This window comes from Liolophura sinensis, chromosome 8, assembly GCF_032854445.1.
Source record: "Liolophura sinensis isolate JHLJ2023 chromosome 8, CUHK_Ljap_v2, whole genome shotgun sequence".
In the NCBI taxonomy this organism is placed as follows: domain Eukaryota; kingdom Metazoa; phylum Mollusca; class Polyplacophora; order Chitonida; family Chitonidae; genus Liolophura; species Liolophura sinensis.
This window is the reverse complement of record NC_088302.1, coordinates 14,341,644-14,365,392: the sequence shown is the minus strand read 5'-3', so window position 1 is coordinate 14,365,392 and position 23,749 is coordinate 14,341,644. Positions and strand designations below refer to the sequence as shown.

General features: G+C 39.3%; 2 protein-coding genes across 2 annotated transcripts in view; one reads left to right on the top strand and one right to left on the bottom strand.

Annotated features, from left to right (window-relative positions):
• The window catches only part of LOC135473223 (band 4.1-like protein 4), a 66,156-nt gene that overhangs the window by 14,519 nt on the left and 27,888 nt on the right, over nt 1-23,749 (bottom strand). The window contains exons 11-25 of the mRNA XM_064753068.1: nt 21,801-21,916; nt 21,606-21,723; nt 21,008-21,085; nt 19,938-20,054; nt 18,436-18,501; nt 16,627-16,734; nt 15,975-16,013; nt 14,174-14,224; nt 13,909-13,965; nt 13,099-13,167; nt 12,384-12,461; nt 11,524-11,676; nt 9,258-9,345; nt 8,433-8,522; nt 7,024-7,145 (exon numbers count right to left, since the gene is read on the bottom strand). Of these exons, the coding sequence (XP_064609138.1) occupies nt 7,024-7,145; nt 8,433-8,522; nt 9,258-9,345; nt 11,524-11,676; nt 12,384-12,461; nt 13,099-13,167; nt 13,909-13,965; nt 14,174-14,224; nt 15,975-16,013; nt 16,627-16,734; nt 18,436-18,501; nt 19,938-20,054; nt 21,008-21,085; nt 21,606-21,723; nt 21,801-21,916 (1,350 nt within the window). The remainder of the gene's footprint in view (nt 1-7,023; nt 7,146-8,432; nt 8,523-9,257; nt 9,346-11,523; nt 11,677-12,383; nt 12,462-13,098; nt 13,168-13,908; nt 13,966-14,173; nt 14,225-15,974; nt 16,014-16,626; nt 16,735-18,435; nt 18,502-19,937; nt 20,055-21,007; nt 21,086-21,605; nt 21,724-21,800; nt 21,917-23,749) is intronic.
• On the top strand, nt 4,749-6,250 carry LOC135473029 (uncharacterized). Its single transcript, XM_064752804.1, has 3 exons — nt 4,749-5,093; nt 5,212-5,341; nt 5,466-6,250. Exons 1-3 carry the CDS (start codon nt 4,833-4,835, stop codon nt 5,618-5,620), a joined length of 546 nt encoding a protein of 181 aa, XP_064608874.1. The 5' UTR covers nt 4,749-4,832; the 3' UTR covers nt 5,621-6,250.

Here is a 23,749-nt window from a genome sequence, read left to right as displayed (position 1 = left end):
ATAAGGAGACTGGGGATATCCATGACTACACCTGGGGAGGTTATACCTGTCACAGTCAATCAGTGATGAGGAGACTGAGGATATCTATGCCTATACCTGGAGAGGTTATACATGCCATAATCACGCAGTGATAAGGAGACTGGTAATAGCCATGGCTATACCTGGAAGGTTATATATGTCCCAGTCATATGGTGATGAGGAGACTGGGGATATCCATGGTTACACATGTTGAGGTTATACCTGTCACAGTCACGCAGTGATGAGGAGGCTGAGGATATCCATGGCTACACCTGGGGAAGTTATACCTGTCACAGTCACGCAGTGATGAGGAGACTGAGGATATCCATGGTTACACATGGGGAGGTTATACCTGTCACGGTCACAACGTGGTGAGGAGACTGGGGATATCAATGGCTATACTTGGTGAGATTATACCTGTCACAGTCACACAGTGATGAGGAGACTGAGGATATCCATGGTTACACCTGGGGAGGTTATACCTGTCACAGTCACGCAGTGATGAGGAGACTGGGGATATCCATGGCTATACTTGGTGAGATTATACCTGTCACTGTCACACAGTGATGAGGAGACTGAGGATATCCATGGCTATACTTGGTGAGATTATACCTGTCACAGTCACACTGTGATGAGGAGACTGAGGATATCCATGGCTATACTTGGTGAGATTATACCTGTCACAGTCACACAGTGATGAGGAGACTGAGGATATCCATGGCTATACTTGGTGAGATTATACCTGTCACAGTCATGCAGTGATGAGGAGACTGGGATATCCATGGCTACACCTGGGGAGGTTATATCTGTCACAGTCACGCAGTGATGAGGAGACTGACGATATCCATGGCTACACATGGGGAGGTTATGCCTGTCACAGTCACACAGTGATGAGGAGACTGGGGATATCCATGGCTATACTTGGTGAGATTATACCTGTCACAGTCTTGCAGTGATGAGGAGACTGGGGATATCCATGGCTACACCAGGGGAGGTTATACCTGTCATAGTCACACAGTGATGAGGAGACTGACGATATCCATGACTATACTTGGGGATGTTATACATGCCACAGTCACACAGTGATGAGGAAACTGGGGATATCCATGGCTATACTTGGTGAGATTATACCTGTCACAGTCACACAGTGATGAGGAGACTGACGATATCCATGGCTACACATGGGGAGGTTATACCTGTCACAGTCACACAGTGATGAGGAGACTGACGATATCCATGCTACACATGGGAGGTTATGGGTGGATTTTTCAATACGGGCACATATGGAAAAAACATGTCCAGGCCTGATATTTATGCTACATTATTATATAGGAAAACTTTATCTGCAGAAATAATATTGGTAGATAGCTTAATAAAGCATAAAAATCCCAGTTCTGTGGGCTCTCTATTTTTTTTGTAATTCAGGTTTGAATGATGGAACTGGGCCCTTTTCACTGTGTCACAACTCTGGGTCGCCCCATTGCAAGGTTTCTTTTGCATGCTAAATTCAATGCTAACAAGGCATTGAAACATTTTTATTATTCAATATCACAGTGGAATTGATATTCAAAAGCTTAAATATCTCTCCATGCCCCCAAATTGTGAAAAAAAAATAATTTTGTTGCTGTCACAAAAAACTGGCTCCACTCCGTTACCACACTGATCAGTGTCTCCATCTATGAACTGAAAGGGGAGGCAACAAGTTAGCCCCTGCTAAAATGTATCTTGTGTAACCCCCATAGATAAAACAATGGAGCATGTGGAGCAAGTCCACACTCAAGTCCAGATTTTGCTGAAATAGTTGAGAAATCAGGTGAGTATGCTTTTTTCTTTCCACTCCGTTACCAGCATTCATATCCATGGAAACCAGAGAACAACTTTTTGAAGTAAATTTTTAAAAAGGCAATGGAGGACTTGAAAGATTGCAACAGGAACCTTTGAGCTGTACCTCATTGTGTTATGGCTGTGACCCACTTTCAGGTTTACCATTCCACTCCGTTACTCTACTCCGTTACTCAAATATGGTAACGGGGTGGAGTGATTGGTAACGGAGTGGAAATTTTCGCCAATTCTATCATCTGACTGGTAGAATGAGGTGTCATTCAAGAAATAATGATGTACACTAGCCATTAGATGATTGGTACTTGAATCAGGGATGTGATTTTTCCGCGAATTCGTGGATTTACGCATTTTTGTGGTCCAACAGATTCGTTTTACAACAACAACAACAACGACCTTAACCAGTGGAAAACAATTGAACTCCTTGGATTTTTTCAACTTTTTTCCAATGTATTCATTAGAATAACACCTCCACATGCCCCAAAATTGCTAAATAAAACAACTAGTTACCACATTCTGATGCTGTTTGTACAAATTAGGTATTTTCGAAAGGCCACGAAAATTGGACCATCAGTGATCTCTTGAACCCAAAAAACATTTCCTATTTTTTTGTTGTTTTTTTTTTTGCTTAACTGATCACATCCCTGATGTATCTGCATGATCTTATGCTGATTTAGCTGATTTTTGTTCTAATATTTAAAAAATAGGAAAAATCTTCAGAAATCAGCCAAACATATTTGATTTCATAAATTTCATAAAATCTTGTGATCCCTGATTGCTATGAACTGAGCATTTTTTATTCTCTGTCTTTTTATTCCACTTCTTCTTTAGCCATGCCTCCCAAGAAGAAACAAATGACATCAGCAGAAAAGCAGAGGGCTTATAGGAATCGTATAAATGCAGACCCAGAAAAGAGGGAAGCAGCCAAGGAGAAGGAGAGATTAAGGTGGAAAGCTAGAAGGGTAAAGAAGAAAGTAAAATACGTAGCAGATATGACCAAACGGGAGGTTAGAGCCACGCGGAGAAAATGGAGGATAGCCTATCATAAACGCAGGGCTGAAAAAGATCATTTGGCTTGGTTGGAAAAACAAGAAGCAGCAGTGTTGACTGTTGACTGGAACTCCACCGACAAGTCCACCTCATAATCTGCCACAGCAAGAGCCACAGCGACAGCCTGAACCCCAACCAGGTACCTCCGCGAATCCCACTTCGTCACAGAAAAAGAGAGGTCGGAAGAATGTTCGTAGGGACCGCACGGCCTGTTATAGGATTAATAGAAAGTTAACAGAAAAGCTTGAGAATGAAAAGCGGAAAAACCAGAAATTACGCAAACAGCTCTCTCGGACAAAACTGAAAATCAAAGTCCCATTTGGACAGAACTGCAAGGAAGGCGATGTATGTGCTACCCATTATGCTTCACCACGGAAGAGGGCTCGACAAACGATAAATGCTGGACAGGGCTTTATAAGAAAGGAACTGATTTTCCATTATGCTCTCACTCAACAAATAAAACAGGGCAAAGACACCTGTGAAAAAAATCCGAAGCGGGCACAACTCTTCGCAAAGCTTTTTGGTTTTGGAAACATCTTGTCAAAATATCGATTGCTGACCAAAGCACAGAACACTGGTCTCTTGTCCAAAAAGCTGCTGAAGACAAATGCTAAGCAAAGAAATGAAAATCTGCTAGTTTATGAGAGAGCTAAGAAACGCAACTGTGTCACAGATGCTGTAAAACAAAAGATTCAAAAGTTCTTTGAAAGGGATGATGTCAGTTGGTGTGCTGCTGGTAAAAAGCAAGTCATCACACGCAACAAAGTTAAGAAGCAGAAGCGTTTCCTTTTGGAATCGTTGAGAAGCACTTATAGAAAGTATGTGCATCTACATCCCGTGAGACCAGTGTCTTTCAGCCAATTCTGGAAACTGAAGCCGTTCTGGGTAGTGAAACCTAAACTCGCTGACAGGGAAACATGCCTCTGTAAAGTACATGAGAATGTCCACCTCTTGCATAACAAGCTAAAAAACTTGGGGTATTTAGCCGAAGGGTCCGCTGACGAGACAATAAACCAGATTGTCTGCAGCAGAGACAACAAGGGATGTATGTACAGGGACTGTGCAAAGTGCAAGCATGCTGAGGTTGTTTTCACTCAGACTGAAAGTACAGGCCAGGATGAAAGCCAGACCTGGTGGTGGCAGTGGAAATCAGCAGACCACACATACAAGGACAAAGAGGGAGAGCTAAAAACAACAAAGAAGACAGTCAAGGAGAAAGTTGAAGGAACTGTCGCTGAGATGAAAGAAGAATACAATAAGCAGATTCAGAAGTTCAGTACCCATGTTTACAACATCTTGCACCAATTTGAGGTGTGCAGAGTGAAGAAAAGTCAGTTAGGAGAGGACGAGGTCCTACTTCACATAGATTTTGCTGAAAATTGGACGATGAAAAGCCTGCGTCAGATCCAGTCGGCCCATTATGGTGCATCCAATTCGCAAATAACACTACACACAGGTGTAGCCTACATAGGTGGTGAGGCAACAACAACCACACTCCCATTCTGTAGCTTGAGTGACAACAATAGCCATACACCAGCAATGGTCTGGTGCCATTTGATACCGATTCTGCGATTCCTGAGGGAGAACCATCCGACAGTAACTAAACTGCACTTCATGAGCGATGGCCCTGTAACCCAATACAGGGGTAGACACAATCTCCACCTGCTGTGCAACATACCCTTCCAAATGGGTTTCAAAGAAATTTGGTGGAACTTTAGCGAAGCAGGACACGGGAAAGGAGCCTGTGATGGAGTGGGAGCAACCATCAAACGCCTGGCAGATGAGGTGACCATGACTGGCACAGACATTCATGATGCAGAGAGCTTGGTAAACATCTGGAAGATAAGACAAGCATCAAATTATGTCTGATTCCTGAAGATGTGCAGATACATGTGTCAACAGCGGTACCAGCAGTCAGGGGAGTGATGAAAGTACACCAGATCTATTCACAGAGGCCTGGTATCATCCTTACAAGAGACGTAAGCTGCTACTGTGGACCACAGTGTGATTGCTACTCTCCAGTGGAACATGATGTACTGCAGTCTAACTATGATCAACATATCCCCAAACTAGGATGTGAGGTTGGCCAAATCTTAAAGCAACCCAGCATCCAGCAAGCAGAGGCCCTGGTGATCCATCCTGATGATGATACCCAAGACACCAACAGTAACAAGTCTGATCCAAAGGTAAGAGCTTCAGAGACTCCTGTTACTAACCTAAATTTATCATATTTTCAGTTAGTAGAACTAGAATTATCAACAAGGTATTCCCATACATTATAAATTACTTTATCTTTATTTTCAGCATGACAACTCTTGGCCTAAGATTGGATGTTACGCTGTTGTAAGGTGTGGAGAAAAATATTACCCCGGGACGGTGATATCGGTAGAAGGTGATTGCTTTGAAATGAAGTATTTGAAACGAACAACAACAGGTAAGCTTGTTTGATTCTAAACACATGAAATAACAATTTGTAACATGATTTCAAGTCTCTTAGAAATTTTAAAAGTCTGTACTCTTATCAATTTAGCATCATATTTTATTCTTTTAATCAACAGGATCCTATCATGACTGGATGAGCGGGTTTTCGTCATCTTCATGGCAGCCACGAGAAGACCTTCTTGAGCCACTCCACGTGCCCGACATGGACAGAAGAGGTCATGTTATATTCACGAAGAATGACTTAGAGACAATAAAAAAGTACACAAAGTGAATAGTCGGCAGCTGTGAATCGTGAATCTTGTTTGCTACATTAAGATTCAGTAAATGGAACTCGAAATTGAGCTGATTTTATGTCAGTGCAATTGAATTGTCAACTCCAGAGAAAGGCAGTTCTTTTGACCAGGTGTCATTCTGTTGATTTTTTTAAATTTTAATTTTGATAGTGTTAATGTTATAAAATGTTCATTACAGGTATTCACATTTTATGTTTACTTATTGCAGGTAAGCCAGACTTCAAATACCTGTATGTTAGTTGAACTGTTTCTGAGTTTAAGTTGTTCATTGAATGTATTGACTCATTGACTTCTTTGTTCACTGTATTAAAAGTTAATAAAAAATCAGAACTCTAAAATTATACTTGTGTCATGATTAACATTGGTACACTCTACTCCGTTACCAAATGTTCCACTCCGTTACCAAATGTTCCACTCCGTTACCAGTTCTTCAATAAAATTTATTATTGTCCTTCTAGTAAACTTTAAATTCCATTTGCTAGTTGTCATCCAATCTTAATACAGGCGAAATTATCATAAACTTCAAAAGCACAAAATATTGGCACTGTTAAGTGTGGCAACATCACAAAATTAGGTAATGTAATGAAAAGGTAACGGAGTGGAGAGGCTTAAATATTTCAAACCCCCATAAAAAAATTTGTGGAGGACATTCAGCTCTGCTGCTATGCTGGCTATATAGAACATGACCCCTATGACCAGCATGGAAGGTTAGGTGAGTTTCCTACAACCTCTTTGGTCTGTGACTTTCAACACTCAATATGTGCCCGTATTGAAAAATCCACCCTTATACCTGTCACAGTCACACAGTGATGAGGAGACTGAGGATATCCATGGCTATACTTGGTGAGATTATACCTGTCACAGTCTCGCAGTGATGAGGAGACGGGGGATATGGATTGGGTATACTTGGTGAAATTATACATGTCACAGTCACGCAGTGATGAGGAGACTGGGGATATCCATGACTATACTTGGGGATGTTATACATGCCACAGTCACACAGTGATGGGGAGACTGAGGATATTCATGGCTATACTTGGTGAGATTATACATGTCACAGTCACACAGAGATGTGGAGAGTGGGGATATCCCAAGATATACCTGTAGAGAGCTTATCTCTGGTCATAAGGATTGTATGTCATACTGAGGAGGTGAGTACAATATAATATGCAGAATATATATAATTTTACCTTTAACATCAGTTATGTACATATCTTTAGTGATATACTTGAATAATGAAGAAGCTATTACAAGACCTAGATACATGTACCTATCTATATGTACTAGATACATTTCATGTCCAAAAGCACTTTTAACTTCAGCTTACATGAAGGGCTATTAGCCTAGTACAGTATTCGTTCTATTAAAATTCTTCTCCCACCTTTGCTGCTGGTTCCGAGATGTAGGGGGGTACCTCTGATCAGTTGGTCGCTCTCGACTTTCTCTACCTCCCCAGTAAGGAGAATGTGTCATGTTCTCTGATGAGGATGGAGGAAGCTGCATCTGGGAAACGCATCACCAAGAATTCAAAATAAATGCTATGTCCAAACAACAAATCTATGTGCATAAAATGTTGAAACAAAAAATACAAAAATGCACTGCTCTAACGCTTTTGTGCCAATATCTGTATGTTATAGTTAATGCTAAATACTAAGAGAAGACAGACTTCTTATGGATAACAACTTCTTTTTTATTAAGGACACAGCAATTCGATTGATTTATTTATTTATTTATTTGATTGGTGTTTTACGCCGTACTCAAGAATATTTCACCTACACGACGGCAGCCAGCATTATGGTGGGAGGAAACTGGGCAGAGCCCGGGGGAAACCCACGACCATCTGCAGGTTGCTGGCAGACCTTCCCACGTACGGCTGGAGAGGAAGCCAGCATGAACTGGACTTGAACTCACAGCGACCGCATTGGTGAGAGGCTCCTGGGTCATTACGCTGCGCTAGCGCGCTAACCGACTGAGCCACAGAGGCCCCCACAACGATTCGATGCTGATACCAGCATCATTTTCCAGTGGTTGAAAGTGATGCTAGTATCACCATTACTCTGATTAATGTACCCTTTTTTCATAATTCTTAAAACTCGTAAATGGCAAATCTGGACACTACTCCTGTAAGGTGGTCTCCATGTTATCAGGAAAGCTGGACAGAGCTCAGGTGAAAATAACACACCTGGCCTGATACCTAGCAAAAAACCTCCACCGGTAATGCTACAACACTCAGCACTGGTCTCAAACAATACCTATAAGTGTCTGGAACTCATCCAGCCAATTAGCTGAAGGTCAAGCTCACGGCCATGTCATTTTATAACATGCTTAATATACAACAGACGGTACATGTAGGCTGCCTATAAAAAAATGGAAACCTGCCACACTGTACTAACTGAATGAAGTACGTGTACATTACAAACTTTTCCTCAAAGTTGGTCAACCACAAGCCTCCCTACACACATATATGTATATCATGGCTTGTTGCAATATGCGACTTTATTTCACTTCAACAACCAAGGGTTCTTTTAACAAGAAGCAAGGAAACCAAGTGACACCACCACACTTACAAACATCTCACATAAGCTCATCACTCCAATTTTTTCATAAACACGTGGACACTTATTGTCAAGCCCTCAATGCCTGTGTTTTTCAACAATATATGCACAAGACCATGCTATAGAGCAAAATACATGTATGTGATTACAACTGATAAATACATGTGAAATAGGAAATGATTACTTTAGTGAATGATGATGACCTCGCTTACGGGAGCTGGTTACATGTACATACCTTAGCACCTGACTCGAGATACCTGGAGCCTCTGCTAGGGTGATGAGGGTGGGTGATGGAGTGGGTGGAGGGTTGAAGGGTGGAAAGAGGCTGGGTAAGCAAACATACAGGTTATAGGGTTAATTAGGCAGTTCAGCTAGATAGACAGGTGATGATAATGAGACTACAGCTGATATGTACATACAGCTGATAAACATACAACAACAAGTTAGATCAGAGGTTACTCAAAAAGTGATGGTATATACAAATATAACTACAATTGAATAAAAGTACAAATTTTTCAAGTATGTGAGTATTCATGTAAGAGGGAAAGAAAACAAGAAGTAAGCAGGTATGTATGATCGGTAGAGATGACAAGAATGAAAACAGCCATAACACTGCAGGCTGTTCTTGGTCGGTGTTTTACGCTGTACTTTAGAATATTTCACTCATAAGGCGGCAGACCAGCATAATCGTGGCAGGAAAGCCCGTAGAAAACCCGGGGAAAGCCACAACCGGCAGGCTGTTTGTAACAGATTTGACGGTTATAAGAGACTGGAGAGTCTATGTTAAGCACAGGCTAATCTGAAATTTAGGTACTGTACATTTATGCAAGTCCAACCAAGCCTGCGGGCATTAACCCAGGAAATCCTACATGGATCTAAACTGTTAGCCAATCAGCACTGACTCCCTTTAAGCTGAAGACTTTTTAGAATTATGGGTCCTGTTCAGGTCATTCAAAAAAGCAAACAAGCACATCACGATTAAAAGAGTGCAATGGCATGTATGATGTAGTTAGTGATGAACAGTGGAAATTACTATATGTTCAACACAGACACTACTTACTGCATTCCTGGACTTAGGACTGGTTGTGTAGGACTCATGTCTATATACAACAGAGGGTGGACCATGGTTAGACTCCTGAGACGGTTTACTGTTGGATGAAGAAGAGGAAGAAATCAAACAAATTAAGTATATAACACCAGGAAAAACGTACCGTGCAGCTATGTACAAATTTAAAACATATTTCATATTCTATGAAGACATTTGCTGTAAAAAAAAAAAAAAATAAAAGCTAAACCGCCCAAGCACTACTGTCATGTTTGGATCTAGAGAATCCCAGACAGATAAACAAAACGATTATCATCTTTGTATGTGCAATAATTTGTACAATCACCAACTCCAAACTATGAATACATGTACCAGTTCTGGCTCTGACAATGTGCAATAAGCAGAGGTTGTTCATTTTTTAGAAAATCAAATTTTTATTACACTGTTACACTGGCCGCCATCAGACAAAATTTGCCATTTTAATCAGAAGAAATATCTTTTAAAACAATATGGTATTAAGAAGTATGTTTGAGACTGCAACTCTCTTACAACAGCCTCAAGAAATCGTTTATATGCCAGTTGTCAGTTTGATGGGCGGGAGAAACTGCTGTGCCACCCACTTTTTGACAAGATACATGTGATGACAAACCTTCTCACTTGTGATATGGAGATAAAAGTTAAAAGTCTGAACCTGCGTATGATAACACAGACATAACTGACCATTTGAACCTGCGTATGGCAACACAGACATAACTGACCGTTTGAACCTGCGTACGACAACACAGACATAACTGACCATTTGAACCTGCGTATGGCAACACAGACATAACTGACCGTTTGAACCTGCGTACGACAACACAGACATAACTGACCGTTTGAACCTGTGTATGGTAACACAGACATAACTGACCATTTGAACCTGTGTATGGTAACACAGACATAACTGACCATTTGAACCTGCGTATGGCAACACAGACATAACTGACCGTTTGAACCTGCGTATGACAACACAGACATAACTGACCGTTTGAACCTGTGTATGGTAACACAGACATAACTGACCATTTGAACCTGTGTATGGTAACACAGACATAACTGACCACTTGAACCTGTGTATGGTAACACAGACATAACTGACCATTTGAACCTGTGTATGACAACACAGACATAACTGACCGTTTGAACCTGCGTATGACAACACAGACATAACTGACCGTTTGAACCTGCGTATGGCAACACAGACATAACTGACCGTTTGAACCTGCATATGACAACACAGACATAACTGACCGTTTGAACCTGCGTATGACAACACAGACATAACTGACCGTTTGAACCTGCGTATGACAACACAGACATAACTGACCATTTGAACCTGTGTATGACAACACAGACATAACTGACCGTTTGAACCTGCGTATGACAACACAGACATAACTGACCGTTTGAACCTGCGTATGACAACACAGACATAACTGACCGTTTGAACCTGCGTATGACAACACAGACATAACTGACCGTTTGAACCTGCGTATGACAACACAGACATAACTGACCATTTGAACCTGTGTATGACAACACAGACATAACTGACCGTTTGAACCTGCATATGACAACACAGACATAACTGACCGTTTGAACCTGCGTATGGCAACACAGACATAACTGACCATTTGAACCTGCGTATGGTAACACAGACATAACCGACCGTTTGAACCTGCATATGACAACACAGACATAACTGACCATTTGAACCTGCGTATGGCAACACAGACATAACTGACCGTTTGAACCTGCGTATGGTAACACAGACATAACTGACCGTTTGAACCTGCGCATAGTAACACAGACATAACTGACCGTTTGAACCTGCGTATGACAACACAGACATAACTGACCGTTTGAACCTGCGTATGACAACACAGACATAACTGACCGTAGTAAAAAAAAATGTGGTGAAATCAACAAATTCTCTGTCCAAGTCCGGGATTGAACACCCACCTCTTGTGTCCGATAGTTAGAAAAATAAGTCATCACAACTGGTCCATGACTTGCTAATAATGCTTACCGCTCCAACAGTGAAACCCTACATGAGTTTAAATCATGTTTTACATTTTCTCATGAGAAACGCCTGAACTTGTCCAATGGAGCAGATTTCAGAAAGCAAATTTTGAAGGAAAAATCTTGAAGGAGAAATCAAGTTAAAATTGCATGACCTGGTAGAATAGGCTTGCTTTTTCCTAGAGAACACACATAGCAAGAGAATTCCACTATAACTAACCTGAATGAGTTGCTGTAGTTAACATTGTGTGCGTTATTCTGGGACACTGAGGGTCTGGTGAGAGTGGCAGAGGTAATGGGGACGTACGGAGGGGGAGCCTCTTCCTGAGTTATGGTGCCGTCTGATTGGCGCGAGTTCAAATCACTCGCCTCCCTGCAACATGACATCATGGACATCAAACCAGAAGGATATATTTATTTATTTATTTATTTGACTGCCGTTTAACTCCAACTCAAATCTTTTTTTGGGTGAAGGAAACCAGAGCGCTCAGTATAACCAGTGAGGACGAGGCATGATATTTAATCACGTGATGAGGTGCTAGCGTGAAGTAGGACACAGCAGGGCACTGTTACGTCAAAAATGATGACGTTACACCTTCATGATTAGTTGGGAAAGGAACAACTGATATCAATAAAATGACATCAAGGTACTACTTCTGGGCGCTTGACAGGTCTCCAATGATCTTTGGCAAGTTAGAAGTGAACTTTCTCATGTGTGATACACAGATGTGAACAGCAGATTGGTGGAAGACAACTGGTCATCAACGAACATTAGATGGCACAAAGACCGCTTATTTTCACCAAGCTGCTTGCCCCCAACAAACAAATGAACGTACAAATACTCGCAGGATGCCTGACTGACCAAAATTAATGCTTGACTAACTGAAAATTCACCACATATAAATAATGAAGTAGAGAAATGGATATTATATATTCTCAAACACAAAAGCTTGATAGTAGCTTTAAGCTGTATGGGTTAATTTCGTGTATAGCTCTGTTTTACCCAAAAACAGTTATCTGAGTGAAATACTTTTTAATACAGCGTACAACACCAATTACTTAAATAACTAACTGACTCACCCATTAGACAAGGTTGAACGTCTTTTCGGAGACTTGTACCGGTATTTGGCTTTCACTCTAAATGGTTCTGCTTTTGTCCTGCAAAGAACAAATACCATTCATGTTTTAATACAGATGAATGCATCAATGGTAAATACAGACAGAAGAATACATACCTCAAGCAAACGCAACAGAAAATAGCCCTTATAAATTATTTATAAAAAATACATGCACTTGATTATGGCACAGTAACCACTTCTTAACCCATTACAAATCCGAAAAGACAATGTGAACAAATAACGACATCACCATATGCTAAGAGGAACCTTCCCAGCCTGAGGTAATTTGGGTCCAAGCTGTAAAGTCTACTGTTCATTTCTGCCTTTGTGATATTTTGTCGGCAAACCGGTAACAAGTACTCATTAACCACGAGAGGAAGATGGTCAATTCAGCTTGGAATACCCTAAATACCTAAAACTTTGCTCACAAAAGAGAAACAAATACCTGTAAATGTCATCAGATATTACTTCTGGTGCTAAAACTTACATTTTCCTGATAAGATATCATCCTACCTTCCACACACTTCTCAAAGCACCTTTCTTAAATCAATAAAACTCCCAACATCTGGAAAAATGAGCAGCTTTGTCATGGACGAAATTTTAGGTCATTTAGGGTAGAGTGGCCATTGTGCGTGAAAAGTTACCCCATAGCTCTAATACCACGAGAAATAACTTACTCGACTTGTGTGTAAGGGATCTCACGGAGTTGATCTTCACTCAACCCCTCTGTTTCAATCAGACCATATCTGAAACACAAGAATCACATGCAGATACAGATATATATATGTATATATTTGATTAAAATGCTTTAAAAAGACCATCAGATATGATGAAATTCAAGCTAAATAAACTCAGACAAGTGTGTCATGTTTTTTTCAAGGCTATATACATGTATTACATGTATAATTACACAGAGGATGCATTATTTACATCCATAAACAGAAGACGCAGAAATGACGTTTTGGAAATCCTGTTATTTGATGTGGACAACCCTTTACGACCCCACACTCTATAGTGACAAATCACAGGAGGTCAAGATAATCAACAATCTTGACATCATTTTCCACTTTATAGGTTGAATAAACAAACGTGCAACAAACTGTCAACACCTCCGAGACTCAGCTTTCAATCAAAACGAAAGTAACAAACTGTTTCCATATGATACGCCTCCATAATCTATATCCACACTTTTTAGCTGCAACAATCACATATATAAGTCTCTGTCTTCTGTCGTTCAATCAAATTTTTTAAATCTTTATATTTGTATCTTTATACATGGGACAATCTCTTTAACAAGAAGGCCTCAGTGCAAGATTTTACAGGATGTCATAATAAATTTTTGCATGATTTTGTGAGTGATTGCTTGGGGTTTAACGTCGTGCGCAACAATTTTTCAGTCATATGACGAGGAGAATGATTTTGCGAAATGTGTAACTGCTACAAAACTGTGACATCATAAATAGCTCATGTGTATGTGTTCTACTTACTCAAAATGCTGTCTCAACTCCTCTGGCGGCCTCTTACTGGGCGATTTACTTCGTGTCCTGAAAAATACATATGTTAAAAAACAGGTCATTTCTCAAAGCCAAAATCAAGAGTAACTGAAACACAAAAAATTAAACATGAACAAAAGAAAAGATATCCCAATATTAACATTTTAAATAATTCTGAAATTGCTAACAAAAATGCACAAAAATGAAAAGTAATCTTTTATTTTTACACTTAAGTTTTTCAAATGAACAAATGACATACCTCCGCCTTCTACGTTTTCTTTCTTCATCCCCATGTAAAGAATATAGTGACCTGAAAATGAGGTTATACAAAGTATAATAATAATTAATTAGTTTCAGATGTTTCTTCTAGACCTGATAGTTTTCCACAGTGATACCGCAATGCCAATTAGATCACCTTTTCAATAATACTTAACTTCTAAGTGAAAGCCAGCACCTGACTAATGCTTATGTCCACTGAAAGACTACCATTCAAGGCATCTTAAACTGGCATTAAGTATTTTTTTTAGAATTTTTTCAACCCAGTAAAAGTTTAGTAAAACTCTGTCTTGTTACAGTGTGTCTCCATTATTGAGAGCAAGGTGACGTCACGTTTACTCTAGTCCTCTAACATCGAAGGCATTCGGCTATGGCAGATTAAATATGTAGACTTCGGCGATGAAGGGCCAAGTGATAAATAGCTTTCTTGGAAATTGGACATATTGGAAGGATATTTCTTCCACTGCTTCAACTGTTTATACAGTAAGCCTACTACACGTATATCATTTATACAGTTCACAAGTAACCTGCAGATGTACGGCCGTGGTATTCCTGGTTCAGGGCCTAGCTTCTGGAGAGGTTGTGTTGGTACCTTAAATTCTGACCTCTGTTAAATGTTTACAATATTACTATAGGATTGTAGTACAACTGGATTCATGCTCATTTCTGACATGAGTGGAAATAAATCTAAGCGCCACTGAGGCTGACCTAGGCATTCGACAGTCTCTGGGTTTTATGCTTCAATTTTGTAGAGGTGGCTTTTAAGACCAGCAGTGCTGACCTGGTTATCACGGACGTCAGTGAAAGCACCTTGGCTTAAACACAGTGTTTCAATAATTTTACTGTATTTTATAAAGAAATAGAAAAAAAAATTCCTTGTATGCAAGACAGACAAAGGGCAAAATTTAAACTCTTCAGTTCTAATTAATTCAGAGAAAAAATATTATATTCTAAAATTTAATTAATTTTAAGCATTGTCCGATGAGATGCTGTCTTCTCATTCCCATAAACCTTCGCCATCAATAATGAATACTCTGACTCTTACATTTGTTTATTTAGCAACCACATGCTGACTAAACATTAACACGAACAACAAAAAATGTATCTGTATAATTTGAACAGCGTGTCTAAGTAGCCCTAAGGTTTACTGGGGAGATGAATGTGGTTTGGGCCGAGACAGCATGCTACAGTCTGACATAATTTGTGATATCAGGCTGAATATTACACAGCTTGTAAATCAACTGTTTTTGCACCTATGGTGCTCCGTAAATGATACAAACCTGTCCGTCAACACAGTGTGAAATGTAGCCCTTCAGCTACATGTAAATAATTTATTGTGAACGATCTCATAATGATGTCTTATACAACAGTTCTGTGTTATCATATTTCACTTCATGGAGTGAATAGGTAAAGGCTACGTCACAGCTTGGGTAGTCACGGAACCTGATAGCAACGTGTTTGATTGGAAAAAATTCTCAAGATGGCTGCCTCGATTCACACCAGCCATTTGAGCAGTGTTGTCATTTTGTTTTACATGTTATTCAGTGAAATCCCATTAAAATAACAAAGTATGATACTTTTTCGAAAGCTTAATATCTTGCTTTCGATCGAAATATGTTTTAGCCCAGTGCTGTTTTGTCCTGTAAAAGGGCTCAATTTTTTCAGGAGACAGCACAGAAGAAAAATATTGTGAATAATCTTTTTCTTTTATGTGTGGAAAATTTTGAAACAACCATAATACAATGGACACATCAGACTGCAATGAAAAGCTAGAGTATGCCTACCCGTTTGGAATGTTTTCCTTTCCCCTCTCTATATATGCTCTGAAACATAAGGGTAAACAGAGTTGTTACAGATGCAGGGCTAACATTATCTTTCTGAGCATAAGGCTACCCTGATGGAGAATTAAATGATGTAAAATACGAGCTTTCATCACAGTAGCCACAGTAGCTGGTAGCCACCTTCTGAGAAGATTTTTTTGAAGGTTTTGATATGTCCTTTCTCTAAGTTAACAGATTTTTTAACAGCTTTCAGAATGTTTAACAGCATGAGAGCGATTTGACAGCCTCATGTACAGAAGGTATGTTATGTACCAAATTATATTGTGAAGCAGATAGAAATATGGTTGTATTTACTTGTTTAAATATGTGTACAAAATTCTTGGATCTAATGCTTATATCTTAGAATTAATCCCAACAATCTAACTACAAGTAGAGATGGTACCCAATCATAACCACTAGAGAGTCACTATACAAATGGTTGAGGTTTGATTATGTACATAATGGAAGACTAAAATAGATTCTAAAACATCTTTCTCTATACTCATAAATATATAAGGTACTTGAATCCTATTATCCTATGCAACATGAAAACAAAAGGGTTTCATGGCAGATGACCCAAAACTGTAACCACACAGCCCTTTTTTGGCTGGCTTACCCATTCCTCCAATCAGCACCAAACAAATCCTCGCCTGCACTTTTCGCTCTTCTTTGCCGAAGAGTTCGTCGATAGCCTGCTTCCGATTCACTACCACTTTCGTCTTTTCTGCACGGTCAACAAATTAGGAATAGATCATGAGACCTGACCAGCAACTGATAACAACAGCACCCAAGAAAGAGAGAGCTGATGATAAAGCCACATCCGAACAGAATACTGCAGGCGGAGAAAGATAACAGAGCAACCACAAGGGAGGCAAGCACGTACAACACCTACCACAGCCAAAAATGAAAGAGACTCTGAGGATACTGGAGAACACTATTATGTAAAGAGTGCTGAGCAAGCATTATCTTAGACAGCAAAACTACTGCAATATATACCATGAAGTACACAATCATCATGCTAAATATACAGACATCATCTTGAAACTACAATAAAGCCCACATAGTATGTGAAAAAAGAAGATGAAGAAGAAGAAAACTACTAGACACGGTCTGACAAGGAATCAGTCAAAGCATCCAACACATGATATCCTTAAAAAGCCATATGCCAAGAGATAAGCAAGCACACAGGAAAGCCTGAAAGCTATTAGTCTTTCACTCCACTGAGGTACAACATCATTACAACACCATCACAGGACACATAATAAACAACAGACCAACTCCAGAAATTCTGCTGAAGTTCAAATGTGTGCAGAGCAGAGCAGCTCCAGACCTGAAGCAGTTTAAACACACACACACCACGTGTACATGAACTTTCACCAATACAGGCAAGTTAATACGACAGATTTGTGCTGTTTGCATGTACGTCTAGCGCACAAGCTGGCTAAGGCTTTTTGTGGCTTAATTATCTCGATATAGACCTGTTCCATATAATTTTTTGTTGGCTGCCGCTCCGCTCCACATCCTCAGTGGATAAAGTCTATCAAATTGGTAACTGTCCTGCTAGAAGTCTGCCAGTGGCCTGGTACAGTCAAGCTTGTGGTGAACCAGTGGCATGCCACTGAGACCATTCAGCGAGGTTGGCCTATGCACTTTAGATGCTTCCATATGGAAACATTTCTGTAGACAGTTTTGCATACAGGATCCTATACTATGGTGGCTGATAGCGCCCTTCGTGATAGGGCGCGATTTATTAAAACTGCTCTCACCGCGACCTTGGCGCCCCCGTGAAACTCGTGGAATGTTAAAACTGTTTTTTGTTAAAACCGTGCCCTCCACGTGGCCTTCCTCAACCTCCGCGCCCCCGCGGAAGCCGCAATAATAATGGCCGCTATCAGCCACCATACTATACAGTTGTCACAATCTCATTTTATGTAACTTACTGTTAATTCTAAGTTTGAATATCTATTAATTACAAAAAGCTAACGCAAAATTAGGCTGAAAATAACCTTGATTTCAATCAACCAAATATTGATTACATTAACAGATTAGTTTACAGTAAATGGTAACATACAAGCTACGTGTCCTCACAGAAGTTGTCATGTTAGTAATCAATAAAGACGTATGGATCATTTTTCAATGGGTTAGAAAGTAAGTCTGCTTTGTGACTGCAATGATTTAATATATTTTTAGTCAGCATTTTTAGTTAGTCATCATAAAAATACATTTGGAGCATCTTTCATTGGGCTATAAAATAATTTTGCTATATGATTTTAAACAGACAAATATCAATTATTTTAAAAGATTATTTTTCAGTAAATGGTAATAGTGTCAAAGGTCATCAGTTTTGGTTAGTAATCAATAAAAGTACACGATCTTTTTTTTTTCACGAAACACCACGTCAAACTAGGTCATCCCATCCACTCACCTTCTCCGTCGCCTTGTGTGTGATATTTCACTTTCATTGTCAGAGCTCTTACGACTGGAGTAATATCTAAAGGTAAGTAGACAATCATGCAGCGGGTGAGCAGGGTGTGCTTACAGCAAAAAGACAGTTGAAGTCCCTTTCACTTTCATTATGCAAAAAAATCCATGCTCATCCCAAATTGGTGGAGTTTTACATGAAGGCTGACTCTCAATTTACAATGAGCAGTTTCTTACTGGGACAAAGCAAGGGTGTTTGTCTGATGGTCATCAGATGTGTCCACTAGAAAACAGACATTCAATGATAACAAAAACTGTGGTGAACTTAGCACTATGATATTTGTGCTTCCAGATACATCAAGGCAGCACCTGTATGTGATCATTTGAACTACAAGAACAGTGAAGAGATTCACTGAGGCATGGACAAATTCGGCTTTATCAGCAAATAATATTGGGCAAGTTCAAAAGTGTATTAAAAGTTAATATACATCCTAATTCCAGTCTCATTCTAATACAAATCAAATGACACTTTAGTCTGGTCTAACTTTAATAAGTCATAACACACTTCTGAATAACTGGCACATGTACTGCAACATGTAAACCCCCATCTCATTTTAGCTCATGGTTTTGAAACATGAGAGACTGCTCAAAACAGAAGATTTTCATATTGGTCAGTACGATCAGAATACAACTGCACATGAAGAACAGTATGAATGATTGCAGGACTTCTGCTGTTCAAACCAAAATCACCACTCAACTCTCACAGGTTTCTCTTTACCAGATTTACAAAGTAATTAATTCATCACAAAAGCTCTTAAACTAAGTATTAGTGAAAATATAAGATGATTATGCTAGACACAGTGCTTTGTTGTCTTTTAAAAGTGAAAGTGACTTTTGACTTCAAGTGATTGGGCAAAGCTCTACCGCAAGCTGAAAGCTGCATGAGTAACGATGCTTGCTGTGCTTGGCTTGTTATTTATGCATGTTATTAACTGCGCAATAAACCTGAACAAATACTTGTAGCAGTGAAAAAAATTCACCATACACACACGGTATACTTGTAGCAATACATATCCCAACAAAGAGCAAAACAGTATCGCTGAGGTGGAATTCAGCCATTATTATTCAATCAAAAACCAAAACATCACAAAAACAAAACATTGAAAAAGCAAAAATCAGGACATAGTGAAAAAGAGACTATATATGATGATTTCAATCTACACAGTTATAATGGAGTAAGCATTTAGTGCACATAAGGAAGAAATACTCTCTTTCAGACGTTACCTTAGTTGAAAATGTACATTTGTTGTTGAGAACATCAGAAAATTGCAAAATTTAAGTCAAACAATTCCCAGAATGGAAAAAAAAATGAGTTGAAAACCTGGTCATCTGAGTCCAAACTGACTTTCACAATCGACTCAATAAAGATAAAGAAAGATAATGATCAAAACATTTGGAGTACTCTTCCCATACATATCTGAGTTCAAGTTTCCACACAGGTCATACCTTCTCCTTGGTCCTGTTTCACTTTCACTTCCAGAGGCAGGTCTGCGGTGTGGAAACTTCATCTTCTCACTGCGGACGGAGAGTGGGGACTCCCTCCCAGAAGTGTACAGTCCTCGCCTACGACAAAGAAATCACCATTGTTTCAACAGAAAATAATAAGGATCACAGAGAAACGTATTTATTTAATTAGTGCTTTATGCCGTACTTAAGAATATTTCACTTATATGACAGCGGCCATCATTATGGTGGGTGGAAACCCAAGATCAACCACAGGTTGCTGGTAGACTGTCCCACGTATGGCCAGAGAGTAAGCCAGCATGAGCTGGATTTAAATTCACAGCGACCACATTGGTGAAAGACTCCTGGGTTGTCACAGAGAAATTTAATCTACATCTACATGTATATGATGTATTTGAAATGTTTAACATCAATAGATTGTAATACAACAGAAAAAAAATCATTTTCTGCTATTCAAAGGCATACAATTTATGGGGACAGACCCTTATTCCATTCACCGTAGTGAATGCAAAGTTTTATCTGCACCTAAAACTTGTCAATCAACATCTCTTTATCATTCCTTTCCATATAATTTGATCTGCCACTATAACTTTTACATGTTGTTTTAAGAAGTATGTCGCACAGGCTTTACAATGTTAGCCAGCAAATTTGGTCTTGGGAACAGGGTGATCTGAGCATCTATCTACATGTATCTACAGCTCTGTCCTCATATACACATATGGATCACTGACAATATCCTGGAAAGATTAAAACATTACCACCTCTCAAGAGCATAATGTCACTAGCCCGTATATAATGTGTCCTGAGAGATATACTGGTCTTCCTAGATCTTAATTCTCCCTTCAGTTACACAACTGAAGTTCAGGAATGGAATATTGACATAGATGTACCACATGCCAGAGACTGACCAGTCCCAGTTAAACTATACAAGCTGGACTAAAGTACCAATGCCCTCTGACCAGAGGACCTGTGGTAATTTCAAGCCATGTCTTAATTTACAATGACAGTAATTGAAGCTCCCTTGAATACACAGTGCAAGTGGCCTCCTATACCTTTCTGATCTGGTCTCCCAGGGGGCAGAGCGGGTACTCTGAGGCGACTCAGGAAGCTGACGATAACTGTACCGTGGGCTGTTGAAGACAAAGCACAAAAGCACTGTATAATACATCCGAATCAGTATGCTCTAAAATCCACACTCATTTTGCAGAATGAGTGACAGGAGACATTTCCAGAGTGTTCTACATCTTGGAAGATATTCAGGGAGAAGAAACAACAGCATAGAAAAGACCAAAACAGATCAAAAAAATCCCAAAACAACACATATGTACATGTACATTGATATAAGAAATAACTGTCAACAGAAATAACATGTTAGGTTGAAGTTAAATGAGAATAAACAACTGTACGCAAACACAACACACTGAAAAACAAATAGCAAGCGATAGAAAGACATCATGTTCTTGATGACAGCCTTTCATGCTGTGTAGGCTATATTTTTAAGACAAGCATAACTTTCCAATTCTTAATCTTTTGAATGCTACATGTTAAAGTTTCCTCTTCATTTCCCCTTGGAGACTCCCTCTTTTTAAACTGAACTCTTTGGGTAATATAGCATACAGTATAGTACATCACCAAAGAAAAACTGCTTACGGTTGGACAGGCTCTGGAGTTATCACCATGGTAACTGGTCGTTTAGTTGCCTCATATATCCCTTCATTTGATGAGCGAGCTGTAACAGAAATAAACCAGAGCTGTGAAAACACAAGAGCTGACCACCAGTTGCAGTAATAAATGATGACATTCAGCCACACACACACACACTAGCACAAAAAGAAAATTACATACCATCTAGCCTTGAATCGGAGTTTGAGCGTCGGTTATGGCGCCTACTGGGGATGCGCAACACCTGAGGTGGCTGACGATACTGACCAGCCTGGTTTAAGAGCTTCTCCATACGCGTACTGCAATGTATCAGGGTGACAATTACAACAACAACAACACAGTGGACAATGAAGTACCTGTACTTATAACAAACGCACATTTAAACATATAATAATCAGAAAGATAGTTGGATAAAAGGTAAAATGCTGTTCACTGCCACAACCCTAATTCCTCAACCTTTTCGCATATGAAGAGCAACTTTCGGTGCAAGCTAAGCACATCTGTAATTTGATTTTGGAGACAAAACTACATTGGTAGGATCAGCCAATTTCAGAGCTTCACACAAAGTATAATGTTAACACTCTACAAAGAACAATGGATTCAGAATATGCTTACATAAACACTTTGCAAACACACGAAAAGGTTGAAGAATTACGGCAGTCATCCTTTCTTGGGAATCAGGCCATTTAAGGTGGAAGTTTTTCTTCACCTGCTGATGATTGAATGTGGTATTTATAAATACAAATCAAATTAAATTCGCACAGACCAGCAGCTGCATCATGCTCAGTTTGTTTTCTGTTAATTGTTACCACAAGCAATGAAGCATGAACTACCAAAGCAAACACACGCAGATAAAAAAACAATTCACACAATTTGTCATACTATTACTCCTCAATTTTGAATAGTGAAATGAAAATAGGAAAAATGGTATTTCGTATGATTTGGAGTACCTGACATATTGCATCACGTGAACTGACTTATCCTATTTTCATTGGAGTAAGTTGATTTCAACAAGTTAATATGACAAATAGCATCATGTGAACTCAGCTATTAACGTGAGTATAAAGGAAAGGCCACAGGATTACAAAGCGATCTTTAATTAGACTTTAGTCAAAATTTTAATCATTAAATTTGGTATGTTCTTTTCCATTATTTTAGCTGAACTTGTTCTACAATAGCTCACCCATAATTCCTACTGTCAAACTATAGTTTGACCTTGTTACGTCAGAAATAACAATTTTAAAAAGATTTGAAATTCTAACTGAAGTCTAAAGATTGCTTCGTGATCCTGGAGCCTGAAAATCAGTATAAGGGGCATTTACTGCATCAACTGTTTTATATAGAACTTGAGTTTAACACTTTTCAGTCAAGAACACCCCATAATGCAATAGCCACAGTGGTGTTCTTCCTGCATGTGTCAATGCTGCCACATGTCATGCTTAATGCATTTTATATGGGCTGATCTTCCTAAAACTGATTAATGAATAAAATTATTTATTTATTTGATTGGTGTTTTAACCCATACTCAAAAATATTGGACTTAATGATGGCAATAAAAAGTAGGCCACCATTATGGTGGGAGGAAACCGGGCAGAGCCCAGGGAAACCCACGACCATCCACATGCTGCTGGCAGACTTTCCAAAGTACGGTCACAAATTTGAATAAACTGAAAAAGAAGTAGGTGAGTGTACATATACATAACAGAGTTAATACTATATCCATGTGTACAGTAGTACAACAACATGTTTGTAGTGGTACAAGTACAAGTGTGTATATCTGCGTGTCTATGGATACTTTTCAAGACTGAAAGTATTTATCAACCAGAAAAATACTGACACTTAATACATCCATGATACATCAGAGGCTTGTATACACGTGCATGTGCACTAATGTGCGACAGTCAGCTGGATACCATGAACAACTAGACAGATGTTATTAGTCTTGTGGTCAGAAGACACCAAATGAACAAGATTTTATGAGAATATCTTAGTTACCAAGCAGACTATGACTATCAGAAATAAAAGCATAATTAAAGCTCCAAGAAAAGCTAATTGGTAACTGCAAGCCTGAAAGCTATGTTTTAATGGCATGCACAAGTTAAATTTACAAGCGCTGAAATAACAGAATGTCC

What these genes read in the sequence shown, in the direction of transcription:
- LOC135473029 (XM_064752804.1), top strand. Translation starts at nt 4,833, where the DNA reads ATGAAAGTACACCAGATCTATTCACAGAGGCCTGGTATCATCCTTACA. An exon ending in GTAACAAGTCTGATCCAAAG is followed by an intron (nt 5,094 to 5,211) that starts GTAAGAGCTTCA and finishes CTTTATTTTCAG; the next exon opens with CATGACAACTCTTGGCCTAA. An exon ending in TTTGAAACGAACAACAACAG is followed by an intron (nt 5,342 to 5,465) that starts GTAAGCTTGTTT and finishes TTTAATCAACAG; the next exon opens with GATCCTATCATGACTGGATG.